At 36.4% G+C, this 24,651-nt stretch overlaps 1 protein-coding gene across 11 annotated transcripts in view; it reads right to left on the reverse strand.

Moving 5' to 3' along the window:
• Bclaf3 (BCLAF1 and THRAP3 family member 3) overlaps window positions 1-24,651 on the reverse strand; it is a 61,164-nt gene that overhangs the window by 15,489 nt on the left and 21,024 nt on the right. For 5 of the 11 annotated variants that reach the window (XM_050164339.1, XM_050164343.1, XM_050164341.1 and 2 more), the window contains 9 exons: window positions 22,614-23,183; window positions 21,301-21,951; window positions 19,531-19,706; window positions 18,013-18,127; window positions 17,344-17,407; window positions 15,961-16,076; window positions 8,718-8,832; window positions 7,294-7,389; window positions 265-417 (listed from right to left, as the gene is read on the reverse strand). In XM_050164339.1, coding sequence (XP_050020296.1) covers window positions 265-417; window positions 7,294-7,389; window positions 8,718-8,832; window positions 15,961-16,076; window positions 17,344-17,407; window positions 18,013-18,127; window positions 19,531-19,706; window positions 21,301-21,951; window positions 22,614-23,183 — 2,056 coding nt within the window. Of the gene's footprint in view, window positions 1-264; window positions 418-7,293; window positions 7,390-8,717; window positions 8,833-13,524; window positions 15,228-15,960; window positions 16,077-17,343; window positions 17,408-18,012; window positions 18,128-19,530; window positions 19,707-21,300; window positions 21,952-22,613; window positions 23,184-24,651 lie in introns of those variants that run through there. The other 6 variants (XM_050164347.1, XM_050164349.1, XM_050164345.1 and 3 more) reach the window with 4 other exon arrangements.

Raw genomic sequence — 24,651 nt, forward strand, 5'->3', positions numbered from 1 at the left:
CACAGGGCAGGGAACCCTGACTGCCCCTCAGACTGGAGAGGGAGGGGGAGAGGAGTAGGGGGAGGGGGAGAGGAGAGGGAGGAGGGGGGAAAAGGGGGACGGGGAGGGAAATGGGAGGCGGGGAGGAGGCGGAAATTTTTTTTTCAATAAAAAATTATATTTAAAAAAAAATCTAGGTTGTTTCTTAAACTAGATGAAAAACCCAATTATCTAACAAACATTTAAAGTTACTCAGTATTTTTTAAAGGTTATCATCAAACTAACCTTTTTTCTCCTCAGAAATCTGTTTCTGAATTTATTGGTAATAAATCCCCTTGGTCCAGCAAACCGTAAACGCTGGTATTTAGCCTGAATATACAAGCTCTTCCGTACCAGATGTGACTTAAAATGGGGCTGGAATCTGCCACCCAAAAAGTTCTGTAAAGGATCCAAAGAGAATTAAATGTTAAAAATACAGTTCCCCGATCTATTCTATTAGTATAACAGACAGGAGAATAATAATTACAACAGGCCTTAATTCTAGGCACCAACAATATTTTTAAGGTGTTAATACTGGCTTTAAAGTATTTCTTCAAACTAGATACTAGCTTATTTTTTGTATTATTTAAAAAAACTTTGCTCTATAGAAAATAGATTTTAGAAATGGTTAGTAATGAGCCTAGGAAGATGTCTCAGTCAGTAAAGTACCTGTTAAGCAAGCATGGGGACTTGAGTTCAGATCTCCAGTACCTGACTATAAATGCCAGTGATAGGGGGTGGGGTAGGGAGGTAGTGATAGGCAGATCTTTGGAGTTTATAGGCAAGCCAGCCTATCTGAACTGTTGAGCTCCTGGTTCAATGAGACACTATCTCAGAAAATGGTAGATCTAGTTTCATTCTTCTACATGGTGAAACTCACGCTTCCCAACAGCATTTATTGAAAGATAATTGTTTTCCTTCAGTGTCTATTTTTGTTATCTTTTAGCATGAACTTATATTCAGGTACTCTATTACACTGATCTGTGTTTATTTTTCACAAGTATTATGCTGTTTTTCATTACTATGGCTCTGTAGTTAGCCTGAAATTACACATGCTGATACCTCCTACACTATTCTTTTTGTTCAGAATTGTTTTCCCTATCACTGTCTTTTGTACTTCTAAATAAATTTTAAGGGTTTTTCCTACATTTATGAAGAATGTCCCTAGAATCTATATATTACCTTTGGAAGGACAGCAATTGTTTTGTTTTTCAAGACAAGGTTTTCCTATGTAGCAGCTCTGGCTGTCCTGGAACTCACTCTGTAGACCAGGCTGGTCTCGAACTCACAGAGATCCACCTGCCTTGCTTCCTGAGTGCTGGGATTAAAGGTGTGTGCCACCACTGCCCAGCAAGAACAGCGATTTTTACAATATTGAATCTTCTGAGCCACAAGCATGTGAACTCTTCCCATCTTCTAGTGTCTTCCTCAAATGTTTTCATCATTATCTTAAAATATTCATTGTAGAAGTCTTGTTTCCTTAGTTAAGTTTATTCTCAGACTTATTCTCTCTGTGTGGTACTCTGAATGAGATTTTATTAATTTCTTCTTTAGTATGTTTGTCATTGATATATTAGAAGACTGCTAACTTTTGCATATTAATTTTATATTCTGTCACCTCACCAAAGATTTGGCTCTAAAAGATTTGATGGAGTATCTACAGTCTCTAATCATATAATTTGCAAAAAGGACTATTTTGACTTTTCTTATTTGTATCCCTTTTATGTCATTTTGTCTTACTGATCCTAGTGACGATTTCAAGCATTATACAAAGACACCATAGAGAAAATGGCATTGGAAAGTAGACATCCTTGCCTTGTTCCTGATCTAGTGCTTTGTGTTTTTCTCCATTTAGGATGATGGTGACTAAGTTTGTGACATAAAGCCTTTATCATGTTGAGGCATGTTCTCTCTAACCTCTTCATGACTTTTTTTTTAGATTTATTTATGTTTTGCCTGCATGTGAATATGTGCACTACATGAATACAGTGCTGGCAGAGGCCAGAAAAGGGCACTGAATCCCCTGAAAGTGGAGTTATGAATGACTGTAAACCAGGTGCTGAATATCAAACCTGAGTCCTCGGCAAAAGTAATGAGTAATCTCCGATGAACTATCTCAGCAGTAACAAAACCCCCACATGGCTTTTATTATAAAAAGATGTCAGATTTTGCCAAAGGCCTTTCCTACATTGATCATGTGATTTCTATCTTTGCATTCATTTATGTAATGAATTACATCTACTCATTTCCATTTGTATCTCTGGAATGAAGCAATGTGACTATGATAAATATATTTTAATACAGAAAATATGCAACTATTTGCTATATTTTACTTTATGTATACCAGATATAGTGAGCTTTATTTTATCTTTTCATTTTTGTTGTCACTTTGTCCAGCTTGGTATCAGGACAATACTGGCTTTGTAAAAGTTTAGAAGCATCCCTTTCTTTCCTACTTCGTAAAAAAAAATTGCACTGGTGTTAATTTTTTTGGAAACATAATAAAATTCTTCAGTGAAATCATCTAGCACTGGAGGACTTTAGTTGTGAGAATTTTTATTATTGTATTTTTTTTCCAAGACAGGTTTCTCTGCTTACCGCTAGCTGTCCTAGAACTAGCTCTGTTGACCAGCCTGGCCTTGAACTCAGGGACCCACCTACCTCTGCCTCCTAAGTGTTGGTGGGTGTGAGCCACCATGACCTGGCTGGTTTGTCTTTTTAACTTACTTCACATTAGTCTAATTTTGGTAGGTCATATGCATCTAGAAATTCATCCATTCCTTTTAGTAGAATATAGGTTTTCAAGGTATGTACTTATGATTTTCATTTCATTGATACCTATTTTTATATCTCACTATTCATAACTAATTTTATTAATCTGAGTGTTCTCTTCCTTTGAATTGATCTGGGTAAAGTCTTATCAATATTCTTTATTTTCTCAAGGAACAAATTCTTTTTTAAAGGAGGTTTGAGACAGGATTTCTCTGTATAACAGCCCTAGTTGTCCAGGAAGTAGCTCTGTAGGCCCGGCTAGCCTTGAACTCATAGAGATCCACCTGCCTCTGCCTCCTGAGTGCTGGGATTAAAAGCATGCACCACCACTGTCCAGCTCTAAGAACAAATTCTTTATTTTACTGATTCTTTGCATTTTTGTTTGTTTCTGTTCTTAATTATTTCTTCCCTTCTACTACCTTGTCCAGTTTGTTCTGTTTTTTCCCCAAGGCCTTAAAATGTTTCCTTATTTGAGATTGTTCATTTTTTCAATGTCTCACCCAGCACAAAAGTCAAATCCTCAATATAAAATCTGGTACCCTGAATCTGCTAAATGAAAAAGCAAAGAATATACTTCAATATATAGACCCTAAGGTTTTCTAATATATAGGTGTAATGATTTTCTGAATATGACTCTAATAGCACAGGAAATAAGGCCAATGACTGATAAAAGGGCTCTTGTGAAACTAAAAACATTCCTGTACAGCATGAGAAGACATTGACTGAATGAAGAAGCAGTTCACAGAATGAGAGAAGATATGTCAGCTATATATCTGATAAAGAATTATTAATTAGAATATACATGAAACTAAAAAAATCTAAACACAAAAACAAACAAGCCAAATGTGCTAAAAGACTCAACAGAGAGTTCTCAAAAGAAGAAATATAAATGGCTAGAAAACACATTTAAAAGTGTTCAATATACTTAGTCATCAGGGAAATGTATTTTAAAACTATTTGAAGTTTTATAAAGATGGCTTTAGCAGTTACAGCTTCCAGAGGACCAGAGTTTGATTCCCAGCACCCACGCAACAACTCCCAACTGCCTGTAACTCTAATTCCAGGGAATTTGACACCCTGTTCTGGCCTCCACAAGCATTGTATACAGATGGTATACAGATATATACGAGGAAAAGCATCCATACACATAAAATTAAAAAATAATAAAGCTATATTATGATTCTATCTCACGCCAGTCTGACTGGTTGTCATCAGTATACAAAGGATGATAAACACTGGCAAGGTTGTGGGTCAAGGAGACCAGTTATACAACACTAGTGGAAGTGTAAACTGGTATATCCACTTTAGATATCAGTCTAGAGTTTCCTCAAAAAAATTAGAAGTATTCATATGGTAAAAGACTACCATATGAGCTATACCACTCAAAAAATGTATCTTACTACAGGGACATTTGCATGTCCATCATCGTGGTAGCTCTATTCACAACAGTGAGGAAACAGAATCAGTCTAGATATCCATTAACCGATGAATGGATAATGAAACTGTTGTATGCACACACAATGACATTGTATTCAGCTATGAAGAAAAAGGAAAATAAGGAATGAGCAGGGAAATAGATGAAACTAGAAAAATGCATTCAAGGAAACCCAGACCAGAAAGACAATGCATGGTCTCTATTAAGTGCCTCAACGCTTTATGTGTTTAACTTGGAATACCTATGTAATCCAGGAAACTAGAAATTGGATACTGTTGCTTTAAGGAGGTGGGACAGCCGTATATAGGCAAAATGAAAATGGAGGGGGGAATACTGGGAACAATGCTGTTCAAATAGGTACTTTTAAACTTTGACTGTGTTTCATATTACGCTATTAATATGAGATCTTAAGGATAAGCAAGAAAGGAAACATCACAGTTTAATAGTAATTGATGTGTTTGTGTAGAGTTGACAAAGATGTACTGGTGGCTTTTTTCATGCCAACCTGACACAGATTGAGGTTGTCTGGAAGGATGGAACCTCAGTTAAAGAACTATATCCACTAGATGAGACTTTGGCACATCTGTGGGGGACTTTTCTTAATTAATGCTTGGATCTCACTGTGCAGTGCTGCCCCTGGGCAGGTGTTTCTGGACTGTATAAAAAAGTAAGCTAAGCCATCCATGGAAAGCAAGCCAGTAGTAGGCAATATTCCTCCATGGTTTCTGCTTCAGTTCCTACCTCCAGGTTCCTGTCTTAGCTTCCCCTGATGATGACTGTAATTCATAAGCCAAATAAACCTACCCAAAGATGATTTTGTCAATGCTTTTTCAAATTAACAGAAAAGCAAGCTGGGTCAGGGTGATTTAAAAAACAGTGCCAGGTGTAGGATACTTCCATAAAAGTTGTTGATTAAGGATGCTCTAGAGGCCCCAAACAAAACACGCTATTAGCATTCATCTTGGTTGTCTATAGAAATAGTTGATCAAACCTCATTGCTGAAGACTTCTTGTATCTTGGTTACAAGATACAGAGAAAGCAAGTTTGAATTGAGCTGGATGCTTCCTGCTGTATAGTTTTTACAGTGCTAGATGGTGCTGTTCAGGCTGCTGGGAGAATAAGGTAACAGTGGTCTTACCCAGCTGTGAACGCTGAACTACACTACCAACTTGCCAGGCAAGATGTGCCCATTGGTACAATAATGGCGTGATTGACACAAGGGTAACCAAGTGCTCCCTCATTGGATCTGAAGCCCAGTCCACAAGAGGAAATCCATGCCGAGTACTGTAAATTGGGTTAGAAAAATAAGACAAAACTATGACTAATGAGGCCTTAGGTCATACTACCATTGATTAGCTAAATTAACATAGTGTCAAACTGTCTTCTAAATATCTATGCTTATTCCCATAGGCTTATCTTAAGATTACTCAGAGAAGCTTCGTTTTGCAGTGAATGAAGGTGAATACAGACTCATGCAAGCACAACATATTGTGAATAAAGGATGGCTGAGGGCTCAAACCTAATTAAGACTTTTTATACCATCCACTTCGGTCTAACAGAACATTATGGAAAAGGATAGGGGAGAAAGAATGCAAGAGCTATAAGATGAGAAGGGTGGGGAGTGCTATTTTCTAAGCACGATACAACCAAGGCAATCATAAACTAGCACATTTAATAGGCAGCTACAGATGGGAAAGAGGACCATAAGGCCCTATCACACAATGCAGAAGCTTAACACACACTCCTGAAACTAACAAATTCTGGGAAAAGGAGAGTCAATGTTTCCAATGATGAACCCACCAGGGTCGAATGGATAGTTTCAAACCCAAGGTCATCATACAACCCTAAACTCTGTGGGACACAAGACAAAAACATCGTGAATATGGCAAAGACATTTAGAAGAAAGTAGGGGACAGACGAGTGGGAGCAAAGCAAGACATAGCTGAAGCAAAAGTAACCAGAATGTTTAATATACATATATAAAGTTGTCAAAGAAGAAAACCTATCAATAAAGGCAAAATAAGGTGGAGAACACCTAAAAAAGTCATCCAATGTCTACTCCTGGTCTCCAAATGCATGTATACATGTATTTGTATACATACAAGAAGAGAAAAGATAAAAGAACTTGAAATGAATTCTTGGCATTCATCATACTGAAAAATATAATCTTCCAAAGTTCTAATTAGCTAGGCTTATTTTTCTGATTTAGAATGACTATGCCAAATATGAATGAGGGCGAAAAGATATTAAGTAAAAATACCTATGAATCAAAAATTTCAAACTTTATTCCTGGGACTGGGAAGATGGGACTGCCATTCTTCCAGAAGACCCAAGTTCAGTGCCCGGCACCTACACTGGCATCTAGTGCTTTCACATGGCCTCTATGGGTAACTGCACATATGTGCATACACTCACAGACACTTAAATAACATAAAATTTATTCTTGTCAGTACCATCACTTTTCTTTGCCATAAAAATAGCAACTATTAATTGTATGAATAATGAAACTAAATCCTGTCTTAAATATTGTCCAGTATAGTAGACATAGAAGACTAAAAATATTTGTTTTCGATCTTATCATTTTGTACTGGAGGTGGGAAGGAGGAATCTTTAGTTTCGTCAGACACAAACCCATCATACACAAACGTTCCAAACAATTCTACAAACCTCCCTCCCTCACTCTTCCCATACACTCCTTGTGGACAGCTGCATTTCCAAGCAACCTCCTAGAACAGTTTGAGAAGTGACCTAGCCCACATGCTTACACATGAATCTACTCTGCCCTAAGTCTTATATCCTTGGTAATTTCTAGAAGCAGCTACATTTCTATTTGAAAAAAAGAGTAACACTAGTAATAATGAAATTCAAAATCAAATCCTGATTAAACATCATTATTAAACTGGTAATTGTTAAGTATAAATTCTATCAATAGTCATAGAAATCAAAACACTAGTTTATAATTGTTGTTTAAAATGCCACAAAATAGTTTCTAATTCACTAATGCAACATTATTTATTTCCAATATATAAAACCGTAGTCAGACATAAATGAAAAGCAATACCCAATACCTTGAAAGACCTTCTAGGGCCTCTTCTGTTTTGATGATTTTCCTCAACTCCAAATATCTTCTGAGTAATGGCATCATTTCTCTGCATAGTATAGTTCTGAACAAAAAATATTAATATGGGTTAATAATACCATAAAGGTTACTTTAAAAACTAGTCTCACCAATTAAGACATATGATGTTTGAAGACCCCAAATCAGGGAGCATGGAGCTTACATACTTCTTCTCTCATATGACCCATGCTAGTTTGTGAGGGGCCAGTTTCATTCACGCCTGTGAGAAGTGTAAAAAAAAAACACTCTGTATAACACCATGGTTAACTTTTAGAAAGTGGATTATAAATCTAGCATTTACTTATGTATGCAACTTGGAAAGGAAAAAACCATTGCCAGCAGGACTTGGTAAAGGTTGTCTATTAGCCAAGAAAAACACAAACTCTCCATACTGCCAGTAGGGAAGTTAGCCTAATCAACCAAAGGCTGCAATAGCTTGGGAAGACCCAGAAATAAGAGAAAGAACTACAGTGCAATCTAACTACAGAGAACTTGAATCCTCTAGCAGGAACAATTAAGATGGTATTCATTATCCAGTTTCCAATTTCTAAAATCTGTATAATAGTCTTATTACCTTCCACTTAATCCATTTTTGTGGAGTCTGGCCAGAGGAGAATTGTACTAGACAGCTGTTGACATGGCTCCTAATTATCTCCATCAATGATGCTTGTCTTTGTGGGCATGATCTAGTAGCTTGCTTCTTGTAATAACCATACGGTAAAGGAATGGGATATTACTTCTAAAATTAGGTTACAAACTAACTGACTTCCATCATTTAGTCATCACCTACAGAAGAGCTGTTGGATATTATTTCATCATCTATTCTATAAGCGAATCTTTAAGATAGAGAGATTAGTGGTTTTGTGGGGGTAGAAACATGGAATAATTAAACAGGCATGAGAGCTCTTACTGGATAATGACAATATCCTATTCTGGCATAGTGGCACAACCTGGACACCAAGCACTTAGTGGGTGAAGGCAGGAGGGTTGTAAATTTGAGACTAGCCTGGGGTGGATAACAAGTTCCACTGCTTAGCCTGAGCAACAAAGTGAAATCCTGTCTTAAGTCCAACAACTGGACAACGGTGATGACTACAGCACATCTTGAAGAATTACTAAAAAGCACCAAATTATATACCTGAAATGAACTTTATAGTGTACAAATCATATTTTAATGACGTCGTTACCAAAAGATCTTTAGAAAATTAGTACTATAATAAAAGACATTTCTACTAAAACAAGAGATAAGTTTTCTTGATCATAAAATCTTTTAAGCCTCAACACTGTTATAACACAATGAAGTTACAACCACTTTGAAAAGTATGGAAATATTTATAATGTACAAAAATTAAAAACTTGAAACTCCAATCTTACTATGTAAGGTTTCTGAATAAATTTTCTAAAATTTGATTTTATAAAATGTGAAGGTTTTTGAAATCCATCAGCACGAACTGTCTTCACCTTTGAAAAACTGGGACACTGGTGATTCCTAATAAAGGGAAAGAAAGAATCTTGTTACTTTAACCAGTTAAAGATACTCCAGATACATAGCACAATAGTAAAATTTCAATGACCTGTCACAAATGATAGTTATTAAGACTGATGTTTTCAACAAACATTATTTTACTAAGCTGGAAGTTAGCAATAGAGCAAAAACAACATTCCTTGTACTGGGAGTCTCAATCTGACTCTCAATGAAGAACAGGACTCCTGTAGGCTATAGCTGATGCACGGAAGAATTTCTCCCCCTCAGCAAAAAGCATCCCTGCCTCCCCTGCCCCCACTTACTGAGATTCTTGGCAGACGCATCAATGGCTTATGACCCAGCCCATTTATCAGAGGTAAGGTAGAAAACTAGAAAATGGTCACCTACTACTGCCAAGGCTATGGGCTCTCATACCGAAAAGGACAGGCTCCCACCTTCTGACAATGTGAGAGATCTTGAGGTCACAACAGGCTTTTCCAAGTCGGCTTGGTAAAAAGATCCTGGAAGCCTCATTTCTACAGCTCTTGGCAATGCCTTTCCTTGTCATATCCTACATCTCTCCATAACATTTTTGGGGGGGGGGGGTTGAGACAGGGTTTCTCCATAGCTTTTTGGTTCCTGTCCTGGAACTAGCTCTTGTAGACCAGGCTGGCCTCGAACTCACAGAGATCCGCCCGCCTTTCCTGTGTCCGTTTTGCCCTGACTCTTTATGGCCTTACTACCTGGTTTCCTCCAATCTCCCCAACACATATATTGAACTTTAAATAATTTACTGTGTATAGATAGTTCCCAGCACATACCATAATCTTTCCTGCTTCCCCAACTTCTGTGATCACTTCCTTCCATTTAGATTAACTTCAAAGTTCGGCTCCATTCATAGCCTTGCCCAAAAATTTTCCTAAACTCCTCTGAGGTGGAATAGATAACTCTACTGTGACATACGGCATTTAGAGGTCCTAACACCTATCTTTCCTGTTTGTAGCTACTGTTTATACCTGTGTGTTTAATGGGATAAGTTTTGAATACTACTGGTTTATTTGTGTTCTCATCGCTGACCCCAGAACCTGACACAAAATAAAACTTCAGGATCTAGGAAATGTTCAGAAACCCACCATCCTGATAAAATGTGATGTGGTACTAAGTCAAAATAGCAGTGTGTAACTACAAAACTATACATTGAGGATAATTTCAGTACTTCAAAAGCACACATACTTGCCTATAAAAAAGACAAAGGTCAAAAATAGACAAAATATTCGAAGTGCTCATTTCTATTTGGCAAAATTACAAATGCCTTATGCTATAGAAATCCTTATTGCAAAAACATATCCAATAAAGGAATACTGGTTGAACATCCCTAATACAAAAATCTGAAATGTTACAAAATCTGAAGCCTTCTGAGCACCAACATGAAGAACAATTCTACACCTGACCATGTAAGACAAAACATAGTCAAAACAAAGGCACATTAAAATATTGTATAGAATTTCCTTCTGAAAATGAATGAAAGAACATAAATAAATTTCATGTTTAGTTAAGGGCCCCCTACCCACAAGAGTTGAGTGTGTGTGTGTGTGTGTATATATATATATATATATATATATGTATATATGTATATATATATATATGTAAGTATTCCAAATAATCTAAAATCTGAATCATTTCTAGTCACAAGCATTTTCAGTAACAGACTGTAGTATCTACAATATATAAAGAACTATAACATGCTACTATATTTTATTACTGTGTGTATGTGAGTCAGAACACACATGTGGAGGTCAGGGAAAAATATGTATGTCTCAGGTTGTCAGGTTTGGTAAAAAAAAGTGCCTTACCTACTGACCCATCTCACTGGCCTAGAGAATAGTAAAGAACTCTTTTATCCAGGTGTATTATCACGCCATTAATCCTAGCACTTAGGAGGCAGAGCAGATAGATCTCTATGAGTTTGAGGCCAGCAGGAGCTACAATGGTGAGTTCTAGACCAGCCAGGGCTTTATGGTGAGACCCTGTTTCAAACAAAAACAACCCTCCTAACTATTATACCTCAGCAATAAAGACTTTGATTATAAAATGGGCAAAGGATTTAGACAAAATTTCTCTACATAAGACATATAAATGGCCAAAAAGCATATGAAAAATGTTTATCATTAGTCATCAGGGAAATGTCAATCAAAAACATAGTGAGATGCTATGTTACACTCACTAGAACAGAAAGGTTACAATAAATAGATTGCTACTTGTGTGTACCTAACAGCATGCCTTCAAACAGGCAAAAGCTATAAGAAACGAACAATCAGGTAAAGACAACGTAGAATATCCAAAGACCATTCCAGCCTTAAAATGAAGTTTTTAAGAAAAAAAAAAAACATTGCCATATGACACAGCATAGATGAAACTTAAAAGCACTATGAAAGTGAAATCAGCCATAAAATGAAATGGTTTTGTCTATAATTCCTACAGCTGCAGCCACAGTAATCCTTTTAAAATTTAGAGATCATATCTTTTCTTTAGTTAGAACACCAAATGTTTTTAATTTCACTCACTGTAAAATAGTCTTTATGTCCTTCAAAGTCCTTTATGAAATCATCTAGGCCTCATCTAGTGACTTTTAACCTTTTGTATACTTTTACATATCTCTAAGTTTATATAGGTGCAGGCACACAGGTGTAACAGCGCATATATGAAAGTCAGCTAATGACCTGAGGAGTCATTCTTTCTTTACCTTTCATCTTGGGAGACCAGGTCTCTTATTTACTGTTGCTCTTTCAGGCTAGTCCACAGGCCGCCAGTTCTTATTTTGTATCTGTCTCCCATCTCCCAGTAGAATTACAACAGGATTATTGTGGAGACCTAAATCTAGGTCAGCCTTGTTCAGCATGTGCTTTGCCCACTGAGTCATCCCCCACTCTCCCTCTCTTCTTTCTACTATACTACAACCCGATTAGACATAATTCTAGTCCTTAGCCAAGAAAAAAACATGCTTTTGCCTTAACATCTTTGCATTTGGTTCCCTGTTTTGAAGTACTATACTCCCAGGTATGATGTAGCTGGCTGACTCTTTCAATCAATTCACATGTCCACTAAAATTGTAAAACTGTATTACACAAATTCCTGTGAAGCCGGGCGGTGGTGGCGCACGCCTTTAATCCCAGCACTTGGGAGGCAGAGGCAGGCGGATCTCTGTGAGTTCGAGACCAGCCTGGTCTACAAGAGCTAGTTCCAGGACAGGCTCCAAAAAAAAAACCACAGAGAAACCCTGTCTCACAAAAAAAAAAAAAAATTCCTGTGAATTTCCACTTCTACCTTAGTTTTTAACCTACCATTGCAATGACACTTTCTTTCTCCTACCATCAAGTTCCAAGTGCCAGGAAGTCAAGAGTTTTGTGTAGTTTTCATGGTATCCACAAAACGTAGAAATGTAACTTTACAACAAGGAATTATGTATCACCTGTATATGGAAAGCCCTCGATGAAGTTCATACTAGTTTAGTATAAAGTGTCTTTCCCCATAAGTTCCCTACTGAAAAATAAGATTTTGGTAGCTTCATGGCCTTTTGGAGTTCAGTGTTACATGTTTTAAACTTTTTGTTTACACATGGCCCATACCTATATAACACATCTCAATTTACATTGTAGAGGATTTAGTAACTCTGGTTAGAAGGAGAAATCATGTGCCAGAAGACTTGGAGACATCATAAGGCCTGGAGACATCAAGGTAAGATATTCATTATTGAGGAGTCAAGAGTGAACAGCAAGGTCTTATACATTGTTTGGAATGTCAAAGAATTAAGTTTGTTGGTAAAAGATCCCAAGACATTAAGGAATAGTAATCCAGATAGAAATGCCTTACAGCTATTGCTTTGTCAAGTCTTTACACATTTAGCAAATATGGACTGAGCTCAAAGCAATGGAATATATTGGTGAACAAACACAGAGAGCCTTCATATAACTTACATTTTAATGGAAATACCATAGGAAGAAATCACTAAATCCTATGATTTTTTTAAAAATATTTATTTATTATGTATACAATATTCTGTCTGTGTGTATGCCTGCAGGCCAGAAGAGGGCACCAGACCTCATTACAGATGGTTGTGAGCCACCATGTGGTTGCTGGGAATTGAACTCAGGACCTTTGGAAGAGCAGGCAATGCTCTTAACCTCTGAGCCATCTCTCCAGCCCTAAATCCTATGATTTATGACATTAGGTTTTATCTGAATTTCTCTACAAACTACATACTGAAATTGGCAAACTTTATTTCTAAGATAAAAGGATAAATTTTACTTTAGTAAGGAAACTGAACTGAGTCAAGGATGAACAGTTCATCATTTAAAATTTTAAAATTTTATGTTTATTTATACTGCGTGTTTGTATAGGCATGTATAATCATGTGTAAGTGTGTGTATGCCTCTGCTATAATCTACACAATCAGGTCAGAGAACTACATGTGGATTCAGCTCTCTTCTTCCACATGGGTTCCAGAAATTGAACTCAAATTGTTGGGCTTAACAGCAGGCATGTTTACCCACTGGGCAATCTCCCCAGATCTGGTATCATTTTAAAAAGAAAAAGAAAAAAAGAACCTCACAGGTAATGCTAAAGACATGAACGACTTGAACCTCTCCATTGCTATTGGAGTGTAAAATGATATAGTCATTTTGAAAAACAGTTTGGTAATAATCATCTAACTCCTCAATTCTACATGTAGGTATATGCTTAATAAAAATGAAGACATGACCACACAGAAACTTGCACACAAAATGTTCACAACACTATTTATTCACAATAATCAAAAAGTAAAAACAAATCAAAAGACCATCATCTGATAAATGGATAAACAACAAATGACACATCCGTACAATGTAGCATTATTTAGCCATAAAAGAAATCTTTGTGGTATAGTATGGATAAACTTTTAATACATGCTACATAAAATAAGAAGTCACGAAATGCCAGACATATTACTGAATTTATATGAAATGCCAAAAATAGGCAATCCATAGAATGTGTAACAGTGGTTTTCCAGGGAAGGGAAAATGAAAAAATGGGGAGGGGTGTTCCACAGTTAGGTACACTGCTTTCTTCTGGAGTGACAAAATATTTCTGAGATAAGTGGTTCTTTTTTTGTTTGTTTGTTTTTAGAGACAGGGTTTCTCTGTAGCTTTGGAGCCTGTCCTGGAACTCGCTCTGTAGACCTGGCTGGTCTCGAACTCACAGAGATCCGCCTGCCTCTGCCTCCCGAGTGCTGGGATTAAAGGTGTATTAAAGGTGTCTGCCACCACCACCCTACGAGATAAGTGGTTCTTTTTTTTTTTTTTTTTTTTTTTTTTGGTTTTTTGAGACAGGGTTTCTATGAGTAACCCTGGCTACTCATAGTAGTCCTGGAACTAGCTCTTGTAGGCCAGGCTGGCCTCGAACTCACAGAGATCCACCTGCCTCTGCCTCCCGAGAGCTGGGATTAAAGGCAGATAAGTGGTTCTTATACAACTCTGTGAATATAGTAAAAACAACTCAAATTGCTTACTTACAAAGGGTGAATTTTATGGCAAAAACATACTGAATTTTTAAAAAATTATCATGTTTCATGCTACAACAGTGCTCAAAGCTAACATTAACAAGCTTAATGATAACCAGGTACATTTTACCTAATCCTGATCACCATTATGAGGTAAGCACAAATCTCATTCCTATTTTCACAGATGAGGAAACAAAGGCTAGATAACCTACCCCAAGTCATTCACATAGCTAGGGTTCCTAGAGCTGGGCACTGAACCCAAACAGATTCAAGTTCTAATCATCTCAAAGGGTAAAGATAAGTCTTGGAGCATTTATGATATGGTTATCATCACAAATGTTTTTTTTTTAAATCCACTTCTTGGTACACTGTGTTTCTAATGCTTTCTCAGCCAAGAAAAAACATAACAGACAGCTTGTCAGTAAAAACAAGGTAATACCATGTGTTAAGCAAACATATTAGGAAATTTTCCATATTCCAATTGTTTTATATACCAAAATACACAGTTTCACTATCTTTTAATCAGTCTCAAAGTTACTATCAAAATCAAGTCCAGTTAAAACAAACTTCATGTATTTTGAGTATGGCTACTTAGGTTTAGAGTTGATTTAAAAATCTGGTCAAATATTTAAATGTTTTAAGAGTTGACACTAAGGATCATGTAAAAAGAATTATCATTATTTCTCTCTATTCAAATCCCTGTTTCTGAGAGATTCAAACTGATTAAGGACTCTTGACCAAACTAGAAATTGTCTCATTCAATTATTCCTCATAATCATTATGGGGGTCACATAGTTGCCACAGGTTCTACTAGTTCTCAGAACTAGAGGCAGACTGAGGCCAATGACTAAAGACTCCTGCAAAGAAGTGTGATAGAAGACTCCTGCAAAGAAAACACATGATGATGATCTCTTTGCTGTACATGACATAACTTCAAAGATGCCAGTGACTTAACAGTATAGCTTTCCCTGCATAATAAGCTGGTCTCATCATTATAGTATGGCGAGATTCCTAAAGATTCATAAAATTTGTTGACAGTTTGTAAATGGGCAGAGTCAATGAGATTCAAATTGAGGTCTTCCTCTGCTGTTTCTTTTTATTGTTTGTTTTGTTTAGTTTTGGAGACAGGATCTCACTATGGATCACCTCTGCCTCCAGAGTGCTAGGACTAAAGGTATGCGCCACCACTCCTGGCTTTTTCCCCCTGTTCTACTATACCTGCCTACTTCATAGACCCAAGAAGAGTTCCCAAACAGAACTGTACTGACCTAAAATTTTGTAGTTATTCAAACTAAGTCAGAATATAAAGGTTCAAGCCTATTAGTTTTAATCCACTTGAGCTGAACAGTCTATATAAAGTTGGTCCTGGCTCCTGGTAACATTCAAACAACTATTATACTCTCTTCTTTAGACTTAGGAAGACCTCAAATATTCACCCTCTCCATTGTCTTTGATGTTTAAATCAAACTTCATGGGATAACCAATGAATAATTTTAATAAGCATAAAACAGATCTGAGAACTTAAATCCCTAGACTAACATTAATCATGCAAAAATATAAAAACTGCTGAAACCAAAAGCTCCCTGATAGCAGGATATTTTTCATTTACTGATTACCTCTCTGTAGGACTAGTCATATGAAAAATGTCCTCGTCTTCATTCTGTAACCGCTCTTTTCTCCTTCTTTCAATGTCATGTCGCAGGTCATTTGGATCTATTACTTTGACCAGAGTCTGAGGGATTTTGACAGAATATAAACCAATTACATTTCTAACAAGAATCTTAATTAAAAGTCCTTAATTATTTTATACTCATCCTGCTTGTGGTAGTATAAACTGATATAAATGCTTTGAGACACAATTGACATTAGTCAGAAAAGTTCTTAATTTTGAACTAGGAATCCTATCTCTGGGATTATATCCCAAAGAAAAGGTTGCCTCTTTATAAAATATTTAAAATAACAAAAAAGAAGCAACTTAAATGTAAAAATAACTTAAAGAAAAGAACTATGAATTAAATTATGGTAAATAAATAAAACAAAACTATACAGTCACTAAAATCAATAAATGATATATCAAAGTCAATATGAAAAACATTAGTGAAAAAAATTTAAAACTTAAAAACCATGATTGTAAAAGGCCATGGGGGAAATTTAGAACTTTAACATAAAAGTGATAGTATGGATTATGAAAAAAGCATATTGAATTGTATCTGATAGACTGTTAAAATGTATCACATTATAACTACAGGAATTATGGATTTTTTTAAGTCTTCAAATTTCCTATAAGTTGATTACAAAGACAATTAGAAATTTTCTTAAAATATCATTCAATAAATTAAACTATCTGTATTAACAAAAACTTTGTAAGTGAAAAATTACTTAAACAGTCTACCAAAAATACATTAAAATCTATTCACTACAGAAACATTCTCAAAGGAAAGCTTAACAATTCATTTAGAATTTGACAAGCTGGTTAGTCTCAACAGTCTTTCTAATCAGTATAACAGAAGGTCGGAAGGAGAGGTGTTGGGTAGGAGCCACATACATGATAATATAGAAATTTAGAATTATTTTCGTTATTTTGCTAGTTTATAATCCACAGAATAGTTCTTAAATTCTACAGCAAACAGAAGGGCAGCACCAAATGCCATAGTTCCTTTGTATTTCTTTCACATACAATTAAAAATATATATTCCATGTGCCAGATTTAGAAAAATGGCTATCAATCATATTTTATGTAAGCTTTACACTGAGGAGACTGGGGATGAGTATTAAATATAATTTTTAAATCAATTTTTCAAAGTTGCTATCCTTAATAATCTCAAAGAAAATGTGTTTTGGTATTCTTACTCTATGCTGGACTGCAATCAGTCACTTTGAGAACTTTTTCAATTTTAGATTCATGGATATCAGCCTTTCTTCATACATCTTTAACTCCTTTCTGGATCTGTCACAAACCTTTTCCTGCTAATATACCAATAATAACTGTATTCACTTACCTCATCTGGTTCATATACCATAGTCTGCTTATTCTGAAGATCGGCCAAAGACATATCTATTCTCCTAAAATAATAAAGAGATATAGTTAAATAATTATGCTAATTATGTTATGCACTGATACCTTGATTGTTTTACTACAGAATAGAATTTGAAATAAAACAAGTGGGTCTTGGAAAAAGCAGAAGAAACCTGCTGTCAAGTAGGTTTTCATTTATTTTGTTTGTTTAAGACAGGGTCTTTCTAATATAGCCCCGGCTGTTCTGAAACTTACTGCCTTAAACTCAGATATCTGCCTGCCTCTGTCTCCCAAGTGTTGGGATTAAAGTCATGCACCACCACCATGCCCTGCTAGGTTTTCACCATATGGCAAAGTACTAGTCTATATATATCCTATGGACCACATTATAGGGAAGTTTTGGTGGTTCTCTAATCACTTAACAGTGACCTCAAACTGTATTTCGGTGACACACAACATTCTCACACTGATTCATCTTAGCACTCCACACAGCGTATATGATATGCTTGGACAACTGTAAGCAAAAGGCATTCTTTCATCCTCAGGCCTCAGAACAATCATTTGTGACCACTTAAAGTAACCAATTCCAATGGCTTGACATCTATTCTGAGGTTTATTCTCATGAGGTAAATGGAAAGAAAGTAATCATTACCTGTGAAATTCTGGATCTGAATTCAAATTCATTTCATTGAAATCTGCATCATGTCTGTTTTGTATTCTTGAGAAACGCTCGTTTAAAGTAACATTAGATGGTGCAAAACAACTTGCTGCAAAAGGAGACAAATAGTTCCATGACAACATGAGACTGATTGCCATTTAAACAGATTACAGAAAGCTTAAGATCAAGAAGGGGCCATTAAAATGTATCCAAATTGTTCTCCATGGAATAAAAACAAGACCCAAACTTTATTTGCATTATTAAGTTGTAATGCTCATGGTTTTCTAAAACCAAAGAATTTTTAAAAACTTGACTTATAAATTGAAGGCTTTTTTTCCTATCTGCCATGATTACTTTCTTGTCTACAAGAATGACATTGTCAAAGTAACAATCATTCTGGCCCATGGTAAGATGACACTCTATCCAGAACGTAAGAAAGACACTCTATAGTTCAACAGCAGTGAAAATTATAACAATTAGCAATAAATTAAAATAATCTTTGAACAAATACTGGAAGTTCTGTTTAAATATCAGAGTGCCTTCCAACACCACTTCACTTTTACATTAACTTTAATTCACAAAGACATTCTAAAATTAGCTCTGCAGTAAGTTCTTAATAGTATAGAAAAGAATACACTTAATCAGCCCAATGCTATGCAAGCAACCTTCTTTAATTCATTAGTCCTGTTCTGGGACACTCCATTTTTTTTCTGTAAAATACTACCATACTTCCTGAAAACTGTATTTTCTTTGGGTAAAAAGAGATTGAGCTGAGAGAATAAACTGTTCCCAACAAGCTGCATACTTCAGTCACGCGGGCACTGGGAACCTAAGGCCTCTTCAAGAGCTGCTCATACTCTTAACTGCTGAGCTATCTCTTCAGCACCAATAATTATTCTAAAAATATGTTTCATGAAGGTAAAGATGAAAGCAAATAAAATTTTGGCATACTTAAAAGTCTCTTGTCTAGAATATCTATAATTTAAGCAGCACTACTAGGGAAAGTTGTTTTATAACACTGCTTTTCCAATTAGTGGAAATTTATCAAAAACAAAACTTTAATGCAAATCTTTAAAGCCCTAATGAACTCTTTGATGTCACACACATACACAAAATGAAATCTTCCACTGATCACACAGGAACCAGCTTATGGTAAAAAGTGCTAGGAAGGCCCTGGGGGCGGGTTGATAATATCATAAAATACCCTAACTTCTGGAGTATCTGGAATTTATACCTGTTTTTATTGCTTCTTCCTCCTTTGTTAGGTTCTCAATATGCCTGTTGTTTGGAGCAGGCTGATCTTTTACTAACTCATGATTTGCAGTCCACTAGCATTTGAAGCAGAAAGTTATTGAAAATACTAAAAAAAAAACTATGCTTGAATGAATGTCTGGTACTCTTTCCAACAGATTTCCTAACTCAAAATGGAGTATTATTAAAGTATTTGTGTCTTGTGAAAAGTTAGTGCATTATTTTTGTGCTATACATAATGTTTGGGCAAAATCTACCAACCTTTAACTTCATGGATTAGTGTGATGATTTCCTGAGCAAACTCTTCTGCAGGTTTGTCTTCAGGGTTCTGAGGTGAGTTGAGATGGTGAAATACTGGATGAAAATTGTCAGCTTTTCTGCCCACAGCAACCAAATCATGTGATAGCTGCCTCTCTGCAGAGTATCTAGAAGTGGACCTAAAATAATTTGACATGTTTAATTAAATTTGAAACTGTTTAGATAAGGATGGAATTTGCTAAAATTAAGATAGCTAAACATTAAAAATATATTTATTCTGTCATAATTTAGGCATAAAAGTACGTGCTATAAAACTAATAAACCACAAGATAAGTATAGATAAATGGTCCTGAGCTCTTTCAAATCACAATTCTAAGTGAATTTTTCCTTCAAACATACAAGGCATTAAGTCACCTAATATACAAGAAATAATCAGACTATTTTTATTCTTCAATATTGTCAAAACATTGTAATCAGCCACTCTGAACCACTACTATACTTTCTATACATGAAAAGCTATTATTAAAACTAAAAACTTGGGGGCTGGAGAGATGGCTCAGAGGTTAAGAGCATTGCCTGCTCTTCTAAAGGTTCTGAGTTCAATTCCCAGCAACCACATGGTGGCTCACAACCATCTGTAATGAGGTCTGGTGCCCTCTTCTGGCCTGCAGGCATACACACAGACAGAATATTGTATACATAATAAATAAATAAGTATTTTAAAAAAATCTAAAAACCTGACTTAATAAAAATTCTCCCTCACTATAAACAATGAGAAGCTTAGAATAGTGTTTTGAAACTAAATCTATTAAGAAATTAACTGTTTGATAGCAAGATGACTCAGCAGTAAAAGAATCTGCCATGCAAGCCTCATGACCTGAGTTTGATCCCTAGAACTCATGGTGGAAGGAGAGAAACAATTCCTTAAAACTGTGCTCTCTCTGTTGTGTCCACACCTGCCATGGAACATATGTGCCAACATTCACACATCATGTATGCACACGCAAGCACACACACACACACACATGCTCATGCACACAAAAATTATAGCCTCATTCCCTCATATTGGATAATAATCTAGTCAGTTAAATTCAGTCATGTTGAAACCACAGTAGGAATCACACATCAAGTTATCTGTCTCCTGGGATCCCAAAAAGACATTTTGACTTCTAAAATCTAACTTTTATCCTTTATAAAATAAGGACCTGCTAAGATCCCTTCTTGCTAAAAGATTCTATGAACGTCAAAAGCAACAAGGAACAGTCTAAGAAGCTTCATAAAGAATAGATGCTGGCCTGGCATGGTGGTAGCACACACCTTTAATCCCCAGTACTTGGGAGACAAAAGCAGACTGATCTCTCTGAGTCTGAGGTCAGCCTGGTCTACAAAGAGTGTTCTAGGAGAACCAGGGCTACATAGTAAGACTTTGTCTCAAAAAACAAACACACAAACAAAAAGAATAGAAGCTGAACTCTCCTCTGCCTGGATTAAAAAAAAACCTGGCAGTATAAAAATATCTAACTTCATAAAGAGAAATAAGTCCTTGAAATGCCCTAAACCTAAGAATTATCTGGAGATAAGCTATGGGAACCAGAAGACACTCAATCACCTATTACTAGCTACAGAACTTTTCCTCATTACAGGACTTTGGGGGAAAATCTTGGTAATTTCTTGAACACTCAATGTAATCTAACCAACAGTACAAATCCCATCTTGGAAACTGAAAATTAAGGTGGAAAAAATCTATTAATAAATATTTAAAAATGCTAATACCTAAATGCGTTCCTCTTGTTCACGTCTACTTGAACAGTAAGTGATTTCTTGTTGACAAATGAATATCGTTTCTCTTCATGCTTTGGGCTTGCATCAAGTTGTTTACTAGAAGAGGCACTCTCTTTTCTGCAATCTTCTTTCTTTATTTTTTTCTTCCATTTGTCATTGCAAGGCCCCAAATCAGCTTCCTTTATATTTGTATTAGTATAGGAAATGCAGTCTTTCTTGTATAGTTGAAAGGGCCCACTGACCTGATCATTTTCATTCTCTCTTCCTCTTGCAGTACGGAAACAATCTGACTCTCTATTTCCAGAAACTTTTAGAGAACTGTATTTCCTGTCTTCTTCCTTCAAGTACTTCTGAAATCTCTCATCAGGAAAGTCCTGCTCACTGTCTGAAAGCTTATGATGTTTGTGACGGTAGTCATAAGATACTCTGGTTGCTGAAATCAGCTCTGGGTATTCTCTCTCAGTGTATCTATGGCTTTGTGATCCGTAGCTCCACTCTTCATCCTTCTCTTGAAAAGGTACAAAAGAATGCTCAGGCTTCCACTTTGAGATTCTGGCTGGCTCTCTAGTTTCATACCTTGCTGCATCTATAGATCTTTTTGGTGTGTAGTCATAGTTTCTGAAATCATGATCCTCAGGATACCTGTGTTGACATAAAAAAGTTTATATTCGCAATGCACTGAAGTAAAAAAATTTCAATGTGTAGAATATGGAACAATCTGACCTTAAAACACAGCATTGCAATCAATGACAAGATATAAGACCTCAGGCCAACTTGTAAAAACACATAAAGTTAGAGTAACATCTTCCAAAAACATTCTCGCATTAGCTGGGCATGGAGGCACATAACTTTAATCCCAGCACCTTGGAGATAAAGGTATATCTCTGAGTTCAAGACTAGTTTGGTCTACAGAGTGAGTTCCAGGACAGTCAAGGCTACATAGGGAAACACTGTCTCAAACACCAAAAAGAAAAGAAAAACATATTCTAGCTATTAGTATGAATTACTTCAAAAGAAATAATCTTTTTGTTTGTTTGATTTTTGACAGGGTTTCTCTGCGCTGCTTTGGAGCGGGTTCTGGAACTAGCTCTGTAGACCAGGCTGGCCTTGAACTCACAGAAATCTGCCTGTATCTGCCTCCCAAATCCTGGGAGTAAAGGCATGTGCCAACACCGCCTGGCAAAAAAGAAATATTTTCATCTTTTGAGATTAAAAAAAAAGGTGATCACAATCAACATAAAAGTAACAGACTCTTTTACTTGAGGCCTTATGCCAAACTGCCCAGGCTTAATGATTTCCTGTACCTCTTCTGAAAAGGGCTCCTTGCATCAAAGTCTTCTGAGCCTCTTCTGGGTGACTGAGGATAGTTTTCTTCATGGACCCTCTGGTGTCTCAATTCATCTTCATGCCATGCCTCTTCATATCCAAAGGAATCGTCCAGTGACATCTGAGGTGGCTTCCCTCCTCTCCCTCTTCCTCTAACTCTGTGCTCCTCAGGAATAAACCTTCCTTGCATTTGGGGGGAATAGCAATCCCTTTCATGCTCTGTATAGCTTGCTGCACTTTCTGAGTATGTGGGCATATACTGAGATCTTCTGTCATCATCCCCTCTTCCAGGGAAATATTCTTGGTGAGGATTATATGTGTCAAATTTTTCTACAGACTTTACATTTGGGGAAGGTGATCTATTTTCATAAGACCGATAATAAGGATTCACACGAGGGGAAATCCTTAGTTTATTCTGTCCATGTTTCTCATCGTCCAGTCTCCAAGTAAAGGGTCTTTTTGGATCATCTCTATATTCAGGGTCATAATGCCCATGGAAATGTCTTTCCTCATAGTATTCAAAATTCCTAGATTGTGGTGATAATGACCTATGTGAACAAACATAGAGAAGTTTAGTTAACTTTAAGACATTTAACTGTTTGCATAGTGTGACTTACCTAAAACACTGACCTTTCCTAGAATTCCACTACTAATCCACTTGAGGTAAATCTACAAATTTGTTATATATATATACCTGGAATTTATATATTGGGGTGAGGAGGTCTAATAACTCTTTTGTCCCACCTGACAACTATATTCTCTTCATCAAAACTAATGTATTCAATGAGCACATCCAACTGGGTTAAACGGACCTATCATATTGGAGGACCAGATCAGCTATATAGCACAATCTTTTTTTAGAGACTACTGATAGAAAAGTTCTAACTAAAGAAAATGTAGTGACTCCAAAAGGCCAATCAGGAAAAGCTTCCATCAGGTTCAATAGCCAAGTGAGAAACAAGCAAGAGCAAAGTAAGAACAAATATATCAGAGTGTTTAGAAAACTGAACATGACCTCTGAAACCGCATTCTACAATCCAAACTCATACCGAGAAATGTTTCCATAGTTTTCCCAACTGTTCTCTCCCTCATGGTCATACCAAAGTAAGAAGCTTAACAGGTAGCACGGGCAGAAAAGAGAAAATAATCATAAGATATCAATCTCTACTTTTCCTTCATATATTAGAGTTTTTGTTTGTTTGTTTGTTTCTAAGAAAAAAAATCAACTCCCACTCTATAAAAAAAGCAGGCCTGACTGGTATTGTTTCTATTGACAAAGCTAACCTTATACTTAAAGCAATCTTTCTGTCTCTGCCACTAGCATGCTGGAAATACAAGAGTGGACTACTATGCCTATCCCTCCATAAATATTTCTAGCATAAACTTCTTTTCTTTCCAAAATCTTCTGACCCTTATATATTAATTGAAAGATGTGTTGTTTAAACAGCTTATAAATCTAGCCAGTGTGTTGTTGAAGGGACTAGAAACAGTTGTTTTTTTCCAGGGGCCAGTTTACTAAGATCTCTGCCCCATATTACCCCGCCATCCTATTCTGACTCATGTCTGGCTTCAACCAGATCCTCAGGAAGTACATCCAGTCTGGTAGTCAATGAGGTCCTACCTGGACACAAGCAGGAACTGGCTATTTTCATTCAGACAGACCCCTGACACTGCAACCACAGCTGCTGACCAAAGGTCATGAGCCAATCATAAAATGATTCCTGTATCAGTAAGGGTCTATACCCAATCACTTCAAAGTACACTTAGCCAAAGCTGGAATTCCCCTAAACAGGCTTAAAAGGGGCTGCCTTACCCTCCCCCAGGGTCGAAGCCATTTTGGGCAAGCCTCGGCATGCTGTTTTTTTTTTTTTTTTTTCTCTCAAGAATGAAGTTGCTTTCTGTAATTGCATACCTGGTTGGTGTCTTCTGGTCATTTGGAGTGACCTAAGGACCCTACACACAGGGGACAGTATTGTAGCTTCTCTGCATCTATCTTTTCTGGTACCTTGACACTGC

This window comes from Alexandromys fortis, unplaced genomic scaffold (assembly GCF_014885135.2).
Source record: "Alexandromys fortis isolate MF-2015 unplaced genomic scaffold, M_Fortis_MF-2015_v1.1 scaffold_147, whole genome shotgun sequence".
Classification (NCBI taxonomy): domain Eukaryota; kingdom Metazoa; phylum Chordata; class Mammalia; order Rodentia; family Cricetidae; genus Alexandromys; species Alexandromys fortis.